This window comes from Dermacentor variabilis, chromosome 4, assembly GCF_050947875.1.
Source record: "Dermacentor variabilis isolate Ectoservices chromosome 4, ASM5094787v1, whole genome shotgun sequence".
NCBI classification, from domain to species: Eukaryota; Metazoa; Arthropoda; class Arachnida; order Ixodida; family Ixodidae; genus Dermacentor; species Dermacentor variabilis.
The window spans coordinates 235,007,672-235,021,100 of record NC_134571.1 but is presented as its reverse complement, the minus strand read 5'-3'; the positions used below and the strand labels follow the sequence as shown (position 1 = coordinate 235,021,100).

The 13,429-nt window shown below is 42.3% G+C and overlaps 1 protein-coding gene across 4 annotated transcripts in view; it reads left to right on the top strand.

Annotated features, from left to right (window-relative positions):
* Window positions 1-12,821, top strand: part of l(2)k09913 (transmembrane protein 53-like lethal (2) k09913) — a 200,202-nt gene extending 187,381 nt beyond the window's left edge. For 3 of the 4 annotated variants that reach the window (XM_075691106.1, XM_075691104.1, XM_075691105.1), the window contains one exon: window positions 12,397-12,821. In XM_075691106.1, coding sequence (XP_075547221.1) covers window positions 12,397-12,789 — 393 coding nt within the window. In that variant the 3' untranslated portion in view covers window positions 12,790-12,821. The remainder of the gene's footprint in view (window positions 1-12,396) is intronic. The other variant, XM_075691107.1, reaches the window with a different exon arrangement.
* Window positions 12,822-13,429: the final 608 nt, after the last annotated feature.

The following is a 13,429-nucleotide window of genomic DNA, read 5'->3' as shown; positions in this document are numbered from 1 at the left end:
GCTTGGAAAATGGCCTTCAAGAACGCGCTTTGATATTCAAGAGCCACATGGAAGTGGCCGAAACTCACTGTGCGACGCATAGGCTCCGTAAACATGATGAAGCAACGGTTGCGTTCAAATTGATAGCCTTCACATTGTGATAGTGCTTCACAGGACAGTGGTCACCATAGCCTTGACATTGTGGTCACAAAATTGAAGTTTATTTAATATTTACAAAACCTATTGAATATACATGTAATTGAATATTACGAAGCCTATATCTACCCGCAGCATTTAAACGCTGATGTTTCAGCGGTGTCAATAAATCCATTCGATTGTTAGACACTTGGCAAGCGTGTCAGAGAACTATTTTACCAAAACCAAGTGGAATAAATTTTCTGTTCAGATTTAGAACACAGCAGTTGAATAAGACATATCAGCTGTGCAAAAGCATACATATCGGAATGGCGTATGTTCACGTGCGACTGAAGAAATCGCTTCCGTTTCTCACGCCTTTCAGATCACTCAATACTTCACGGCGGCTTTCAGCTAGATAAAGGGCAAAAATATAGTATTTAACCTGTACAAAGCTCACGTAATTGTCATTGCCATGTTAACAACATGCGGCCAAGCGCGTTCCACAGAATCTGGTTCTGCAACCACAAATGTCGACAAGCACAATAAATTTAAAGATAATATGCAGACTAAATGCATTTTCATGCTAGGAAAACTACATTGCTTCTGTTCTTTTGAATCGTGCTGTATTTGTAACCATTCCTTCTGAAGATAATGAAAAATTTAAGCTGTCGTAATCCAGTATGTAAATATTAGAGGTAGACAATCGAGTATCGAATATCGAATAGACAAGCGCAAACGCATATATTTACAGCATGAATATTTGTTTCTGTATAGTTAGGAACACGCTTGCACTGGATAGACAGTCTACTATCACGCACAATTAAGATCGTTTTAAACACAAGATCACAGCAGTCGTGAAAAGAACTACACAGATAGCCGTTTGAAACCGTCAAGCCTGGTGGCAAACAAGCTTTCCAAGAATGACAGGTATTTGAAACTGACCAACTTTTCAAAAACGCATAATAAATAGTTGTTGAAAAAATGTCAGAAGTTATGGAAAAGGAAAATAAAACACTGATGAGGTATTTTTGTGCCCTAGAAAGAACACTGAGTCTTTTAAAAGAGAAAACGTCACTGGTTGTAACGTATGAGATAAAACTCCTACATCACTAGGCTTCAAGAAAGACTAATTGGTAGGCCACAAACACAATTGGCGATGAGAAAAGTGCAAACTCAACATACTGTAGTAATAGACGACTTCAATGCAAAAGTGGGGAAAAAGCAGGCTGATGAACAAGCAATTGGCTACTACGGCGTCGATTCTAGGAATGCTAGAGAAGAGATGCTGGTAGAATTCGCTGAAAGGAATAAGCTTCGAATAAGGAACACCTTTTTCAGGAAGCGTAGCAACAGAAAGTGGACCTGGAAAAGCCCTAATGGTGAAACAAGAAATGAAATTGAGTTCATGCTTTCTGCTGATCCCAGCATAGTGCAGGATGTAGAAGTGATAGGTAGGGTATAGTGCAGTGATCATAGGTTAGTGAGGGCTAGGATTCACCTCAATTTGAAGAGAGAAAGAGCTAAATTGGCCAAGAAGAAACAGATCAACCTAGAAGCAATAAGGGTGAAAGCCGACAAATTCAGGGTGGTACTTGCAAACAAATATTTCATCATCAGTTCAGCATACATATCCAGTGGTACAGCGGGAAGGGGTGGCGAAAAGGCAACTGAATGCTTGACAATGCGCCAATCCCCACCCAGGCTACGATATTGCACAACAGTCAGCGTGTCACTCTGTAATGCATCAATTTAGTAAAAAAGGAAAAAAGAACAACAAAATTATTGCAGTACACTCAGCCTGTAATACATATTACATAAATATAATACTACATAATGGCACATAATGTAACACTCATACATCATGTAATACATAAATGCAGAGGAGAAAAAAGAACTAAGCCGTGGTTTTAATAAGTGAACTAGAACATAATTGATATGAGCAGCTTATCGACAAGAAATTTTCATGGCTGAATTTTGAGGCACAATACAGTTCTGGAAGAAAGTATACAATATAAGCAAGTCTTACACGGAAAAGAAAGAGAAAAAAAATGTCATGTTTGAAGCGCCATTAGATAAGCATGTATTTTTTTTTTTTTGAAAATTGCTACTCATCGGCTTTCATTCACTATGCTCATGGCCGTCATGTTAGAGTTTAAAAATAAAGGAATAAGGTGCGTTAGTTTTTGCTTGCCGTAGTTGGTTCGAATCCTTTCACTGCAATAGGTGGTTTTCCTAAGATTATACGTGTGTGTTTTCCGCCAGTAGGTATCCTGAAATATATCTGCGTCCGATTTAATTTGATTGTAAATTACTGTCGCTAGTTTTTAATAAAATATATTTTCGAATTTTAATATGCTGTGTTTATGGAAAAGTGTAGCAGAAGGCATTCGGCGCGGAAAATTTTCGATTATACGCAAGATTCTTTTTTGGAGCCCGTGAATACTATCTTTATTTGTTTTTGTTGTTGTGCCCCAGATTAATAGGCAGTAATGTATGCGCGAGTAAACTAAAGTGTAGTAAAGCTGCTTTGTCACCCAGAGGGGTAGTAAACATCTGATTTTGCCAATTATGCCAATGGATCGCGATATGTGGGTGCGAAGATTATCTATGTGATTGGACCAACTCAATGTTTCGTGAAAGGTAACTCCTAGAAATTTTTGAGTCTGGACGCGCTCAATCAAAGCTCCTTGGAATGTGAGCTGCGTATTGCGGAGAATACAATGGTTCCGAGGCTTAAAAATGATGTACTTTTTTTTCTTAATGTTTAAAGGGACACTAAAGGTTAACAGAAAGTCAAGTTAAAGTGATAAAGCAATGCTCTAGAACGTCTAAGGCGTCAATATAATCGCGAACAGAGCTTTAGTAACCGAAAAATTGAGGTAAATGCATGGCACAATTTGAGACCCCCCAGCGACATTCCGGTACTAGCCCGATGACGAAAGCACTCCTCATCATAATTTATGTCACTAGTACTCAACTACTCGTATTAAAAAGATCATTTCATTAGATTATAAGACGGAAGAAAATGCTACTTGTCTACTTCTATTCAATTCTAAGAAAAAAATAACATTTTGACGTTACCCTTGAGTAGTATGGGTGGTCGAAAGGTTTCGTTTTCGCTCGACTCTGCGCGCTCGACTGTGCGCCGCGCGCGCTTTGGAGTTTCAGTTGTTTCTTTATCGCGTCGTGCTGCGGTGCTCCTGCTGGCTCACGAAACTTGCATTTGGAACAAGCAGCGAGAATGCCATGTCCATGTGATGTCGTGGGATGCGCGAACGGTCCACGGAACTTGGCCAAGGGCAGTTGCAGCGGTGAATCCAACGTTACTTATCACTGTGTGCCAACGAGTGAACCTCTCCGTTCGAAGTGGTTAAGTGCCGTACCTCTGCCACAGCACGCTGGCAAAGAGCCAAAAAATTACGTAGTGTGCTCGCTGCACTTTCGTCCAGAGGATTACGAGTTCAACGCCGACTTAGTGAAGTCGCATGGAGTGCCTTTCAAAGCAGGCCGCCGCCGTAGTAGTACGCAACGACGCCGGCAGCGCGAGCCCTCAACAGCAGGTCACGTTCATCAGTGCTTAAATCGCTGAACTCGAGCCCAGCATCGCGAGCTAATGTGTCGTTGTCAAGGTCATCCATTGCAATGAGCGTCGAAGTCGGCGTCATAAAATAAAGAACCAGCTTATCGTGGTGCGCTTTCCCTTCCGCTAGCCACCATAGTTCCGCTTTCTCGCTGCTGTCGGCTCTGTCTTGGCTCTGTTTCTGGCCGCGCGCTTGCGTTTTGTGCAGAAAAGCCGTAGCGCCGTCTGCGGGAGCCGTTTTACTTACCGACGGCGCAACGTCACTATGAGACCATGACGTCAATACTCCTCGATCGGAGGGCGGGTGATTTGAACTGCGCTAGAGGTACTCGGACGCTTCAGGACGCATTTTCTCTTAAAATGAGTCTCTTCTTCGCACGAAACAAGCATTTCCAGGTTTCTGGGATGGTATTTCAACAGTCCACGTTGACTTAATATTAACCTGTTGTGTCCCTTTAATTCCAGCTTATTTGTTCCCAGCCATAGCGACAAATTGCTAAGCCAAAGGTTCGCTTCTTGTACTAGAGTAGACATATCCCGACCCGAAAAAAAGACGTTAGTGTCATCGGCATATAATATAATATCTGGTGTTAGAGGTACGTTTACGATGTCATTTATATAAAATAAGAATAGAAGTGGCCCAAGTATAGAACCCTGTGAGACGCCGTACTTGATCTTGCCCATTTGTGACTTCGAGTGCTGGATATTTGTATACTGATACCGATTAGTAAAGTAACTTCTTATTAAATTAAGGGGCGTACCTCTTATTCCATATTCATTCAGCTTTTGCAAAAGAATTTCATGCTTGATCGAGTCAAAAGCTTTCTTAAAGTCGAGAAATATTCCAATTGTGTGATGTTTTTGCTCAAAATGTTCAATAATTTGATCTTTAATAGATGATAAGGCCTTTTCAGTGCACTTGCTCCTCGGAAATCCGTATTGATGTTTGGTTATAATTTCTTTTAAGCTACAAAAGTTTGCAATTCGTACATATATGACACGTTCTATAATTTTTGAAAAAATGGGCAAAACAGAAATGGGCCTGTAGTTATTCATGTCATTTTCATTACCCCCTTTGTGAACAACGGATACTCTAGCAATTTTCAATTTCTCCGGGAACGTTCCAGTGCCCAAAATAAGGTTGCAAATATGTGCAAATGGTGTGCTTATGTGTTCTGAAAGTGCTTTTAGAGGTTCTGCCTTTATATTGTCAAAACCCACAGCACATTTGTTACTTAGGCTCTGTATCAGCGAGGCTACATCCGATTAATTCGTGGGAGTTGGGAAAACAGATTCCGAAACATGTGTTTTAATATACGTTTTGTAAGACTGGACAGCATCATTTGGAATATCAGAAGCTCCTGAACTCAAAAAATGCTCATTGAACATATCGGCAAGTAAAGTACCTAAACAAGATCTGCCCTCTCTTTGAAGCTGAGAGATAGCCTTCGTATTTTTCCTTTGCAAAAGATCATTCACAGCGTTCCAAATGGCTTTCTGATCATTGAGTATGTTTGCAAACTTTTTTTCGTAGTAGCTAAATCTCGCCTTTTTAATGTCAGATCCTGTCTTATTTCTAACCTGCTTAAATTCAACCAAGTAGTCTAAGCGCTTTGTTTTTATGAATTCAGTGAACAACTTATCTCTTACTTTCATCCTTTTCAAAAGTGAAGCGTCTATCCATGGTTTTCTCGCCCTCTTGTTTATCTTATGCGCCACAATCGGAAAAGCTAAATTATAAAGGTCTGTTAACTTTGTTATGAATATGTCGTAGGCATTCATAGGGTCAGTATTATTGAAAATACAGCTGCAATCAGTGTCAGCGACAACATTTTGAAAATGCTTAATTGTTTCTTGGTTAATTTTTCTACACTGCATAGGATTTGCTGGATTTCGTTCTTTTACGCACCACGGCAAAAATGCAAAAATCGGTAGGTGATCGCTGACTCCAGGTGTTAGAACCCCTGTGCATATTTCATTTTTGTAGTTAGTGAAACATAAATCCAAGGCAGTTTCAGTCAACTGTGTTATCCTTGTAGGTACATGAATTGTGTTTTCATAGCCAAAAGAGAGCATTCTGTCAAGAAAATTTTGTTTTTTGTTGCTTGGTGATAGCATATCTATGTTGAAATCTCCTGTAACAATCACGCGTGCGCCATTCTGTTCACAATACTCAAGCATTTCATCCATGAAATTAAGGAAATGAGACACAGTTCCAGAAGGGGGCCTATATATAGCAACTACTAAAATCTTCGACATTTTATTATGACAGATTCAAAGTGAGGGGATATTACAGTATATTCATTTACAATATTGTATTTAACGCTGTCATGAACATAAATCGATACACCACCACTTTGGTTTTCCCTGTAGATTGATGCACAACTGTAGTTCGTAAATGGCATGGTATCATGGTTATCAGTTGACAACGTTTCAGTGAAAGCTAAGAAATCAAACTGGTGATTTAGGTTGTTCAAAAAGAAGTCAACACATTCTTTTTTGTTTTGAAGACTTTGCGCATTAAGGTGAATGAGTGGTAACTGTTTTTTCTGGCGTGAAGCGATTTTCTGGTAGGCCTCAGCGTCATAGTAGTTTATGTTTGTGAAGAGAACGTAATCACTTCTTGCGATCAGCTATCTTTCATTTTATCGTATTTTTTCTAGGTCATGCACTGGTTGCAATTCTAATCACCCTATCACTCGGGCTGCGGCGCACAAAAAGTTTGCCATTCTTGTGCCATGCGAAATCGTACTTATATTTTCATTTCCCAGAAAAGCTTCTTATTGCAAGCCGTGAGGTTTTCACTGAAGAATATAGCTGACTTTGTTTTCTTCAATTGCCCTTTCTTTGCAAGCCATTTTTCTTTAGTTTGACGAGATGAAAACCTCACCATCACAGTATTGGGCTTGTCTCCCTTCCTCTCGTTTCTAGAAGCTAGTCTGTGGGCGGCTTCAATGTCAGACTCGGAAAGCTGTGGAAGCCCAAGATCAGTTGCTAGTTGGTTGAGCTTTACTAGAAGGTTCTCATTTTCATGATAGGCCAAGCCATTCACTTCAAGATTTAGGCGCCTGCTGTACTGATCTAGCTCGTTCAACTCATGCTGAAGTTTTTCCACGTCTGTTTCTTTAGCGTGGGCCTCAAGCTTCACAACCTGCTTTCTGAGGTCTGAGATGTCTGTGGACTGCCGTGTCATCTGAGCAAGAACTTCATCGTATTTACTGGACATAACTTTCTTAGATTCCTCAATGCTATCAACAGTTTTTTTCATTTGGGACAGAGCGTCAGCCTTTGATTTGATGTCCAGCAGCTCAGTAAGCTTGCGATGAATTGCCGCAAGCTCTGAGGTGAACTTCTTTTCTAACGTTTCATTCTGCATTTCCGCAGAATTGGCGCCTCGAGTCGGCGCTTTGCACGTCATGCATATCCAAGATTTTTTTTGCAACAACAGACTTCTTTTTGTAAGCATTGTCATTTACCGCAGAGCATGAGCCGATATGGTAACTACACTTGCATTCTGAACACAGCAACCACGACTCCAATTCGTGAATCCTGCCATCACATGCTGGACATATGTCATTCATAGCACCCAGCACACACACACTAGTAAAGTTCGCTCACAGAGTGCACCCAGCAGCAGCAGGAAACGTAACAGAACAAAGGTGCTGTCGATAGGCTAAGAGAACAGACCAACCTGTAACGTTCGTCAAAAGCGTTTTTAGCCGCTGTACAACTGTCTGCACCGCTGCTGCTGCTGAGTGCGTGTGCAATAGTCCAATATGCAGCCTTAGAACAGAGAGATGATGATGACATAGAGCTAATGAATGAAACCGTAACTAGGTTGGCTTCAGAGGCAGCAATAGAAGTGGGAGGCAAGCCACCAAGGCATCCAGTAGGCAAGCTCTCCCAAGTAACAAAGGACCTAATAAAGAAACGACAAAAAATGAAAGTGTCCAACTCAAGAGATAGGATGGAATTCGCGGAACTGTCAAAACTGATCAACAAGGCGAAAATAAGGGATATTCGAAAGTATAACGTGAGAAAGACAGAAGAAACCATAAAAAATGGAGCAACGTGATATCGGCAAGAAAGAAACTTGCCATGGGACAAACCAAGATGTATGCACTGAAAGATAAGCAGGGTAATATTATCAGCAATCTCGAAGATATAGTAAAAGGAGCAGAAGAATTCTATACTGACCTGTACAGTACCCAGAGGAGTCAGGATACCTCGATTAGGAACAGTAATGAACAGGATAGAGGAACTCCTCCTATAACTAGCGATGAGATCAGAAGGGCCTTGCAAAACATGAAACGAGGAAGAGCAGCAGGAGAAGAAGGAATAACAGTCGATTTAATCAAAGCTGGAGGAGACATAATGCTTGAAAAACTGGCGGCTCTTTATATGAAGTGTCTATCGACTGCAAGGGTCCCAGAAAACTGGAAGAATGCAAACATTATACTAATCCACAAAAAGGGAGATGTTAAAGAATTAAAAAATTATAGGCCCATTAGCTTACTCCCAGTATTATATAAAATATTGTTACGCGAAGGATGAGTCAGAAAGACGAGCAACTATATACGGGTTATATTTACATCTGCGGTTGTAGCACTGACCGGTTAGATTCACACCGCGAGCCCTGTTTGTTCTTCCTCCTCTTTTCTCGAGTGATGGTGCCCACACGCCTCGTTCAAAGAATCAAATACCACACGCGTGTAGCATAATCCCCCGGCAGAAGAGGCGACGTCCCGGAGCATCTAAATGTCATCACTGGGAGGGTGATATTGCTTGTGCACGCTATCACTGGACTGGGAAGCAGATGAGGCATAAGGGTGATCTCGTAGGTGATGAAAGTCACGGCACGAAGTGCTCGGTATGGGCCTGTGTAACGAGACAGCAGTTTTTCAGACAGGACGACCTGACGCGACGGAGACCATAGAAGCACCAAAGAACCAGGCAGGAAGTGCACGTCTCGGTGTCGCCGGTCATACAAACGCCTTTGACTCTCTTGTGATTTCAGAAGGCGGTCACAGGCAATTTCACTTGGGTGATGGCGCCAAGTGCATATTCACCGGTCGGTGCTTCGTGAACAGGGAGGGTTGTGTCGAGGGGCAGTGCTGGTTCTCAGCTGAACAGAAAGAAAAATCGGGAATAACCGGCGGTGTCGTGGCACGAGGAAATATAAGCAAATGTGACAAACGGTAGAGTGAGGTCCCAGTCAGTGTGGTCTGAAGAGACTGAAGTGTGGTTGAATAGACTTATTTCGCGAGTATGTCTGTGAGTGCGATTGAGATGCTGCGTGAGGCCATTTGTTTGCAGATGGTATGACGTGGACAGCTTGTGCCTCGTGGTGCAGGACTGCAGGATGTCCGCGATAACATTTGATGATAACATTTGATGATAACATAACATTTAAAGGACCTAAAAGTGCGCCACAAGGCGCACTTTTAGGCCCTTTACTTTTCCTGGTGTACATTAATGATCTTCCTCACTGTTTAACCAGTACTTCATCTATACTATATGCTAACGACACGACTATATTTACTAATAGCAAATGCATAAGCACTGTAATAAAACGACTAAATTCTGACCAAAGCAACTTATCTGCGTGGTGCACAAATAACAAACTTCACATCAACCCTTCGAAAACTCAGTTTATGCTTTTTCATACACATAAACGCGTCATCGCGCCCGCGCCACCGCTCGTCTTGCAAACTCATGTTCTGTCACCTGTGCATGAAGTTGTCTTCCTTGGCGTCAAACTTTACCCCCAACTTAAGTTTAACTTGCATGCTGACATGGTCTCAAAAAAATTGCCTTTGGAATAAAAGTACTAATTCTAACGCGCTCATATTTTCCACACAACGTTAGAACTTCACTTTATTACGCATTTATTCATTGCCACTTGCAATACTGCATCTCAGTTTGGGGAAACACATATTGCTCGCACATAATACATCTACAACATTTACAAAATCAAGCCTTGAGGATCATCAATTTCTCTAGTTACAAGTCACATGCAGTACCAACTTTCAGTTCCTTAAAAATACTACCGTTACGTTACATGATCCAGCTCAAATTGGTTTTACTAATATACCGCACACTAAATCATGAAGTAAATTTAGATGCATTTAATAACTCTGCTCTTACCAACGCTAACAATACGAGATTTTCGTCTAACAATAATTTTTTACTCCCTCGAATAAACACTAATTATGGAATGTTTACTTCCCTTTTTACGGCCATTAAATACTGGAACAAACTACCACCCCATAATAAAGCCTGCCGCACAACATTAACATTCAGGAGAGATACGAAGAAATGTTTACTAACGACACTACTGGCTAATGATTCATTACTATAAGTATATATTGTGTACAAATTTATTGGCCAGTTTTCAATGATTCTGCATTTGCCTAATGTATCGATAGCTTTTATTTATTGTTTATTCTATGTCTCCTTTTGTCTTCTTTTTTTTTCCTTTCTTAGGCGTTTTAAATTTTTTGTCGCATAGTCTATATAACCTTTGAATTTTGCGTATTGTAAGCATATATTTGTTTCTAATTATCTGTTACATTAACCTCGTGTTCTTTGATATGTGTCATTCCTATGTTTCCATAACATGTCAGTTACTACATATTTATTTATTCATACGCTGTATCGGTTTCATTTGCTTATGTTTTGAACTTCAATTATTGCAAGCACCATTCTGTGTTTGTTTATTTGCTTCATTAACTTCGTGTTTTCTGATGTCTGTCGCTGCTATGTTACCATAATGTATTAATTCCTGCATTGTTAAATTACTAATGGGAGGTCCCCCTGACAGATCTTGTAACTCCGGGACCTCCTTCTGTACTAATAATGAATGATGAAATAAATAAATAAATAAAAAGCTCGCCCGCCTACGGATGAAGAACCAGCAGCCTACAGACAGCCGACACTACACTACTACGACACTATTAGAGCCCGTGCTATAGTTTCGATTAGTTTCGTTTGGTCTAGATTGGTGTGTATCCTTGTTTGTTTTCCTGCATATCTTTTGTAGCTTGCGTTTGCTCATAGCTCACGTTTTGTTTGTGGTACTTTGCTTTTGTGTTATAGCCTCCTTTTGCGTTGTAGTTTGCTTTTGTTTTTTGTAAATTGCTTCAGTTTATAGCTTGCTAACCTTGCTTTTTTTTTTAGTACTTGTCGCTGACTGCCGGGTACAGCCCGACAAACCTCTTCATGGCGTGGGCTGACCGGTTTTTGGAATGTGTAATATTTTCATGAAATAAAGGATATTATTATTATTATTATTATTATTTATTAGTAGTATTATTCAGGATTCGTCTCCGGTTATGACAGATTAAGGAAGTTCCGCTCATTTTCGATCAAATCCAACAATTCTTGACAGCGCAAAACTCGGAAGTTCTTTCTGATGTTCCGTCAATACTTTCGGCACGAGCTTCGTGCAGACTTTGCGCATTTGTAGATCCTCGGTCACTATCCCATGTACTGCAAATGTGGACATGTGTAAAGTGTCAGCAATTTGGTGGATGCTCAATCGACGGTCGGAACGCAAAACTTCGTGCACACGATCCACGTTTTCGTCGGTTCGGATCGTTGCTGGGCGTCCAGAACGGGGTTCGTCGGCGACCTCCTCCTGGCCCTCCTTAAACACCTTGTGCCACCTCCTGGACTCTGACTGTGTAATGCAGTCGTCCTTGAAGGCCTCTTGAAGCATCTGGAATGTTTCAGTTGCATTCTTTCCAAGCTTCACGCAAAACTTGATAGCGTACCGCTGTTCAAGCGAACGCTCCATCGAGCCGTGTTATCCGCTCACACTGCTCGGAGTAAACTGGCGATCGTCTGCTTTGGCAGGGCAGAACCCTCGCCACATTTCCCGGCCGATTTTACCGCGCTTCCATGGGTAGTCGCGTCATAATAAAATCATGCGTATTAGGCATTGCTATCATAATGGACCCTGTATGATTGAAGAAGAAAATCTGCTTGCAACCATGATGATTATAGCGATGTTAAAAAGTTTAACATGTTTAACATAAAATAATACTATGAGTGAACTGGTGTATGTGGGTGTGCATTTCTTTGTGTCCAGAAATATCAACTGTAGCTGAGCGAGTTGGTCATAGTGAGAGCGCGAACGGGACAGGGACACAAAAAGAAGGAGGGGGGGGAGGCGACTATTACATTCTTAGGTGTACCAAAAGCATGATATATGATTGTGAGGCACGCCGTAGACTGCGGATTAATTTCGACCACCTGGGGTTCTTTAACATGCACGCAATGCACGACACACGGGCGCTTTTGCATTTTGCCCCCATCGGAATGTGGCTGAGAAGCCGGGATTTGATACCGCAACCTCGTGCTTTTATAGTAGCGCAACATCAAAGCCATTGAGGAACCACGGCAGGTTGAGCATGACCGTGTGTTCTTTCTTTGTGTTCCTGTCTTTTTGTCCCTTCTGTATTGTACCTTATGGCATATCAATGTTCCCAAATTCCCACACTGGATAAAAATATTTATTAGTCGTTTCGTCTGGGTGTATCATTTTTCGCTATTTAATAGTTTTGCGTGTGCGCACAATGTTCAAGCCTGACAAGCTGAAGAAGTATGTTCCCAGAATACACAGAGCTGCGCCCAAAATAGGGTGTGCATAAGGTTGTCGGCGTTGCACTGTGGCTTATTGCGATCGGTTCGTGCAGGTTTACGACAGCCTGGTGGACTATGAAGGTATCCCCAAGGGCTTCCCCACGGCGCTCACCCGGAACCAGGTGATTCGCAAAGTGCTGGAGCTGATGATCCGCCTGCAACGGCTCATGCTCTATCCCGTGTCCACGGTGCACTGGAAGGCGTCGTCGCGCGCCTTTCACGAGAGCCCGCTCACCTGCCCAGCGCTAATGATCAACTCGAAGCGTGACCAGGTTGCCTCCATTGAGGACAATCTGCGGGTTGCCAACCAGTGGCGCCAGAGGGGCACCGACGTCACCTTGTGCACGTTCGATGACTCTAAGCACGTGCAGCACATGGGCCTCTACCCTGACCTCTATTGTGGCGAGGTGCTGCGCCTGCTTCGCAAAGCCCAGCTCATAGCCTGAGTGTGAAATAAAACCTTTTCTTTTAAAGTGCAGCTTTCTTTGCCTCTTCTTTCGACTTTCCCACTGCTGCTACTGCTGATGTGGGCTGCTGCTGTCACACACACCGCGTCGGGAGGTGGTTGAGAGCTTGTATATAGATGATAGGCGCGAGTAAAAGAGAAAAGGCGACGGGAAAAACTAGTTTTCACTCGACCGCGTCGAATGTGGACAATACCCTGTGGAGCTCCCTGACCGACGCCAATTAACTGCTTGACAGCTGTAATTATCCGTGACTCCCCTCAGAAGCATTGCAGAAACCTTTGTACTAACGTGCGAGGCCAGAGGGGACGCAGATAGAACTGTAGAGAGGAGAAGACGACTTTTGTGGACTGTGAAAATCAAGCGGGACAAGTGGCAGCCGAAGAACTACTCATGTATATGCAGTGTAAGTACCCGATTTCTCAGCAGCACCAAATCCATTTTTGGGCTTACGTACAGCTTGTCTGTGCAACTGTTTCTAAAAACCACACATACGATTTTATGTGTTCATGCTTTTGCGGCCTTCTGATATTTGGCGGTGCAGGCGGTGCAGCGGTGGCGTAGAGGTAGAACACCCGCCTCGCGTGCAAGAGGTCCGTGGTTCGAATCCTGGTGCCGCGCA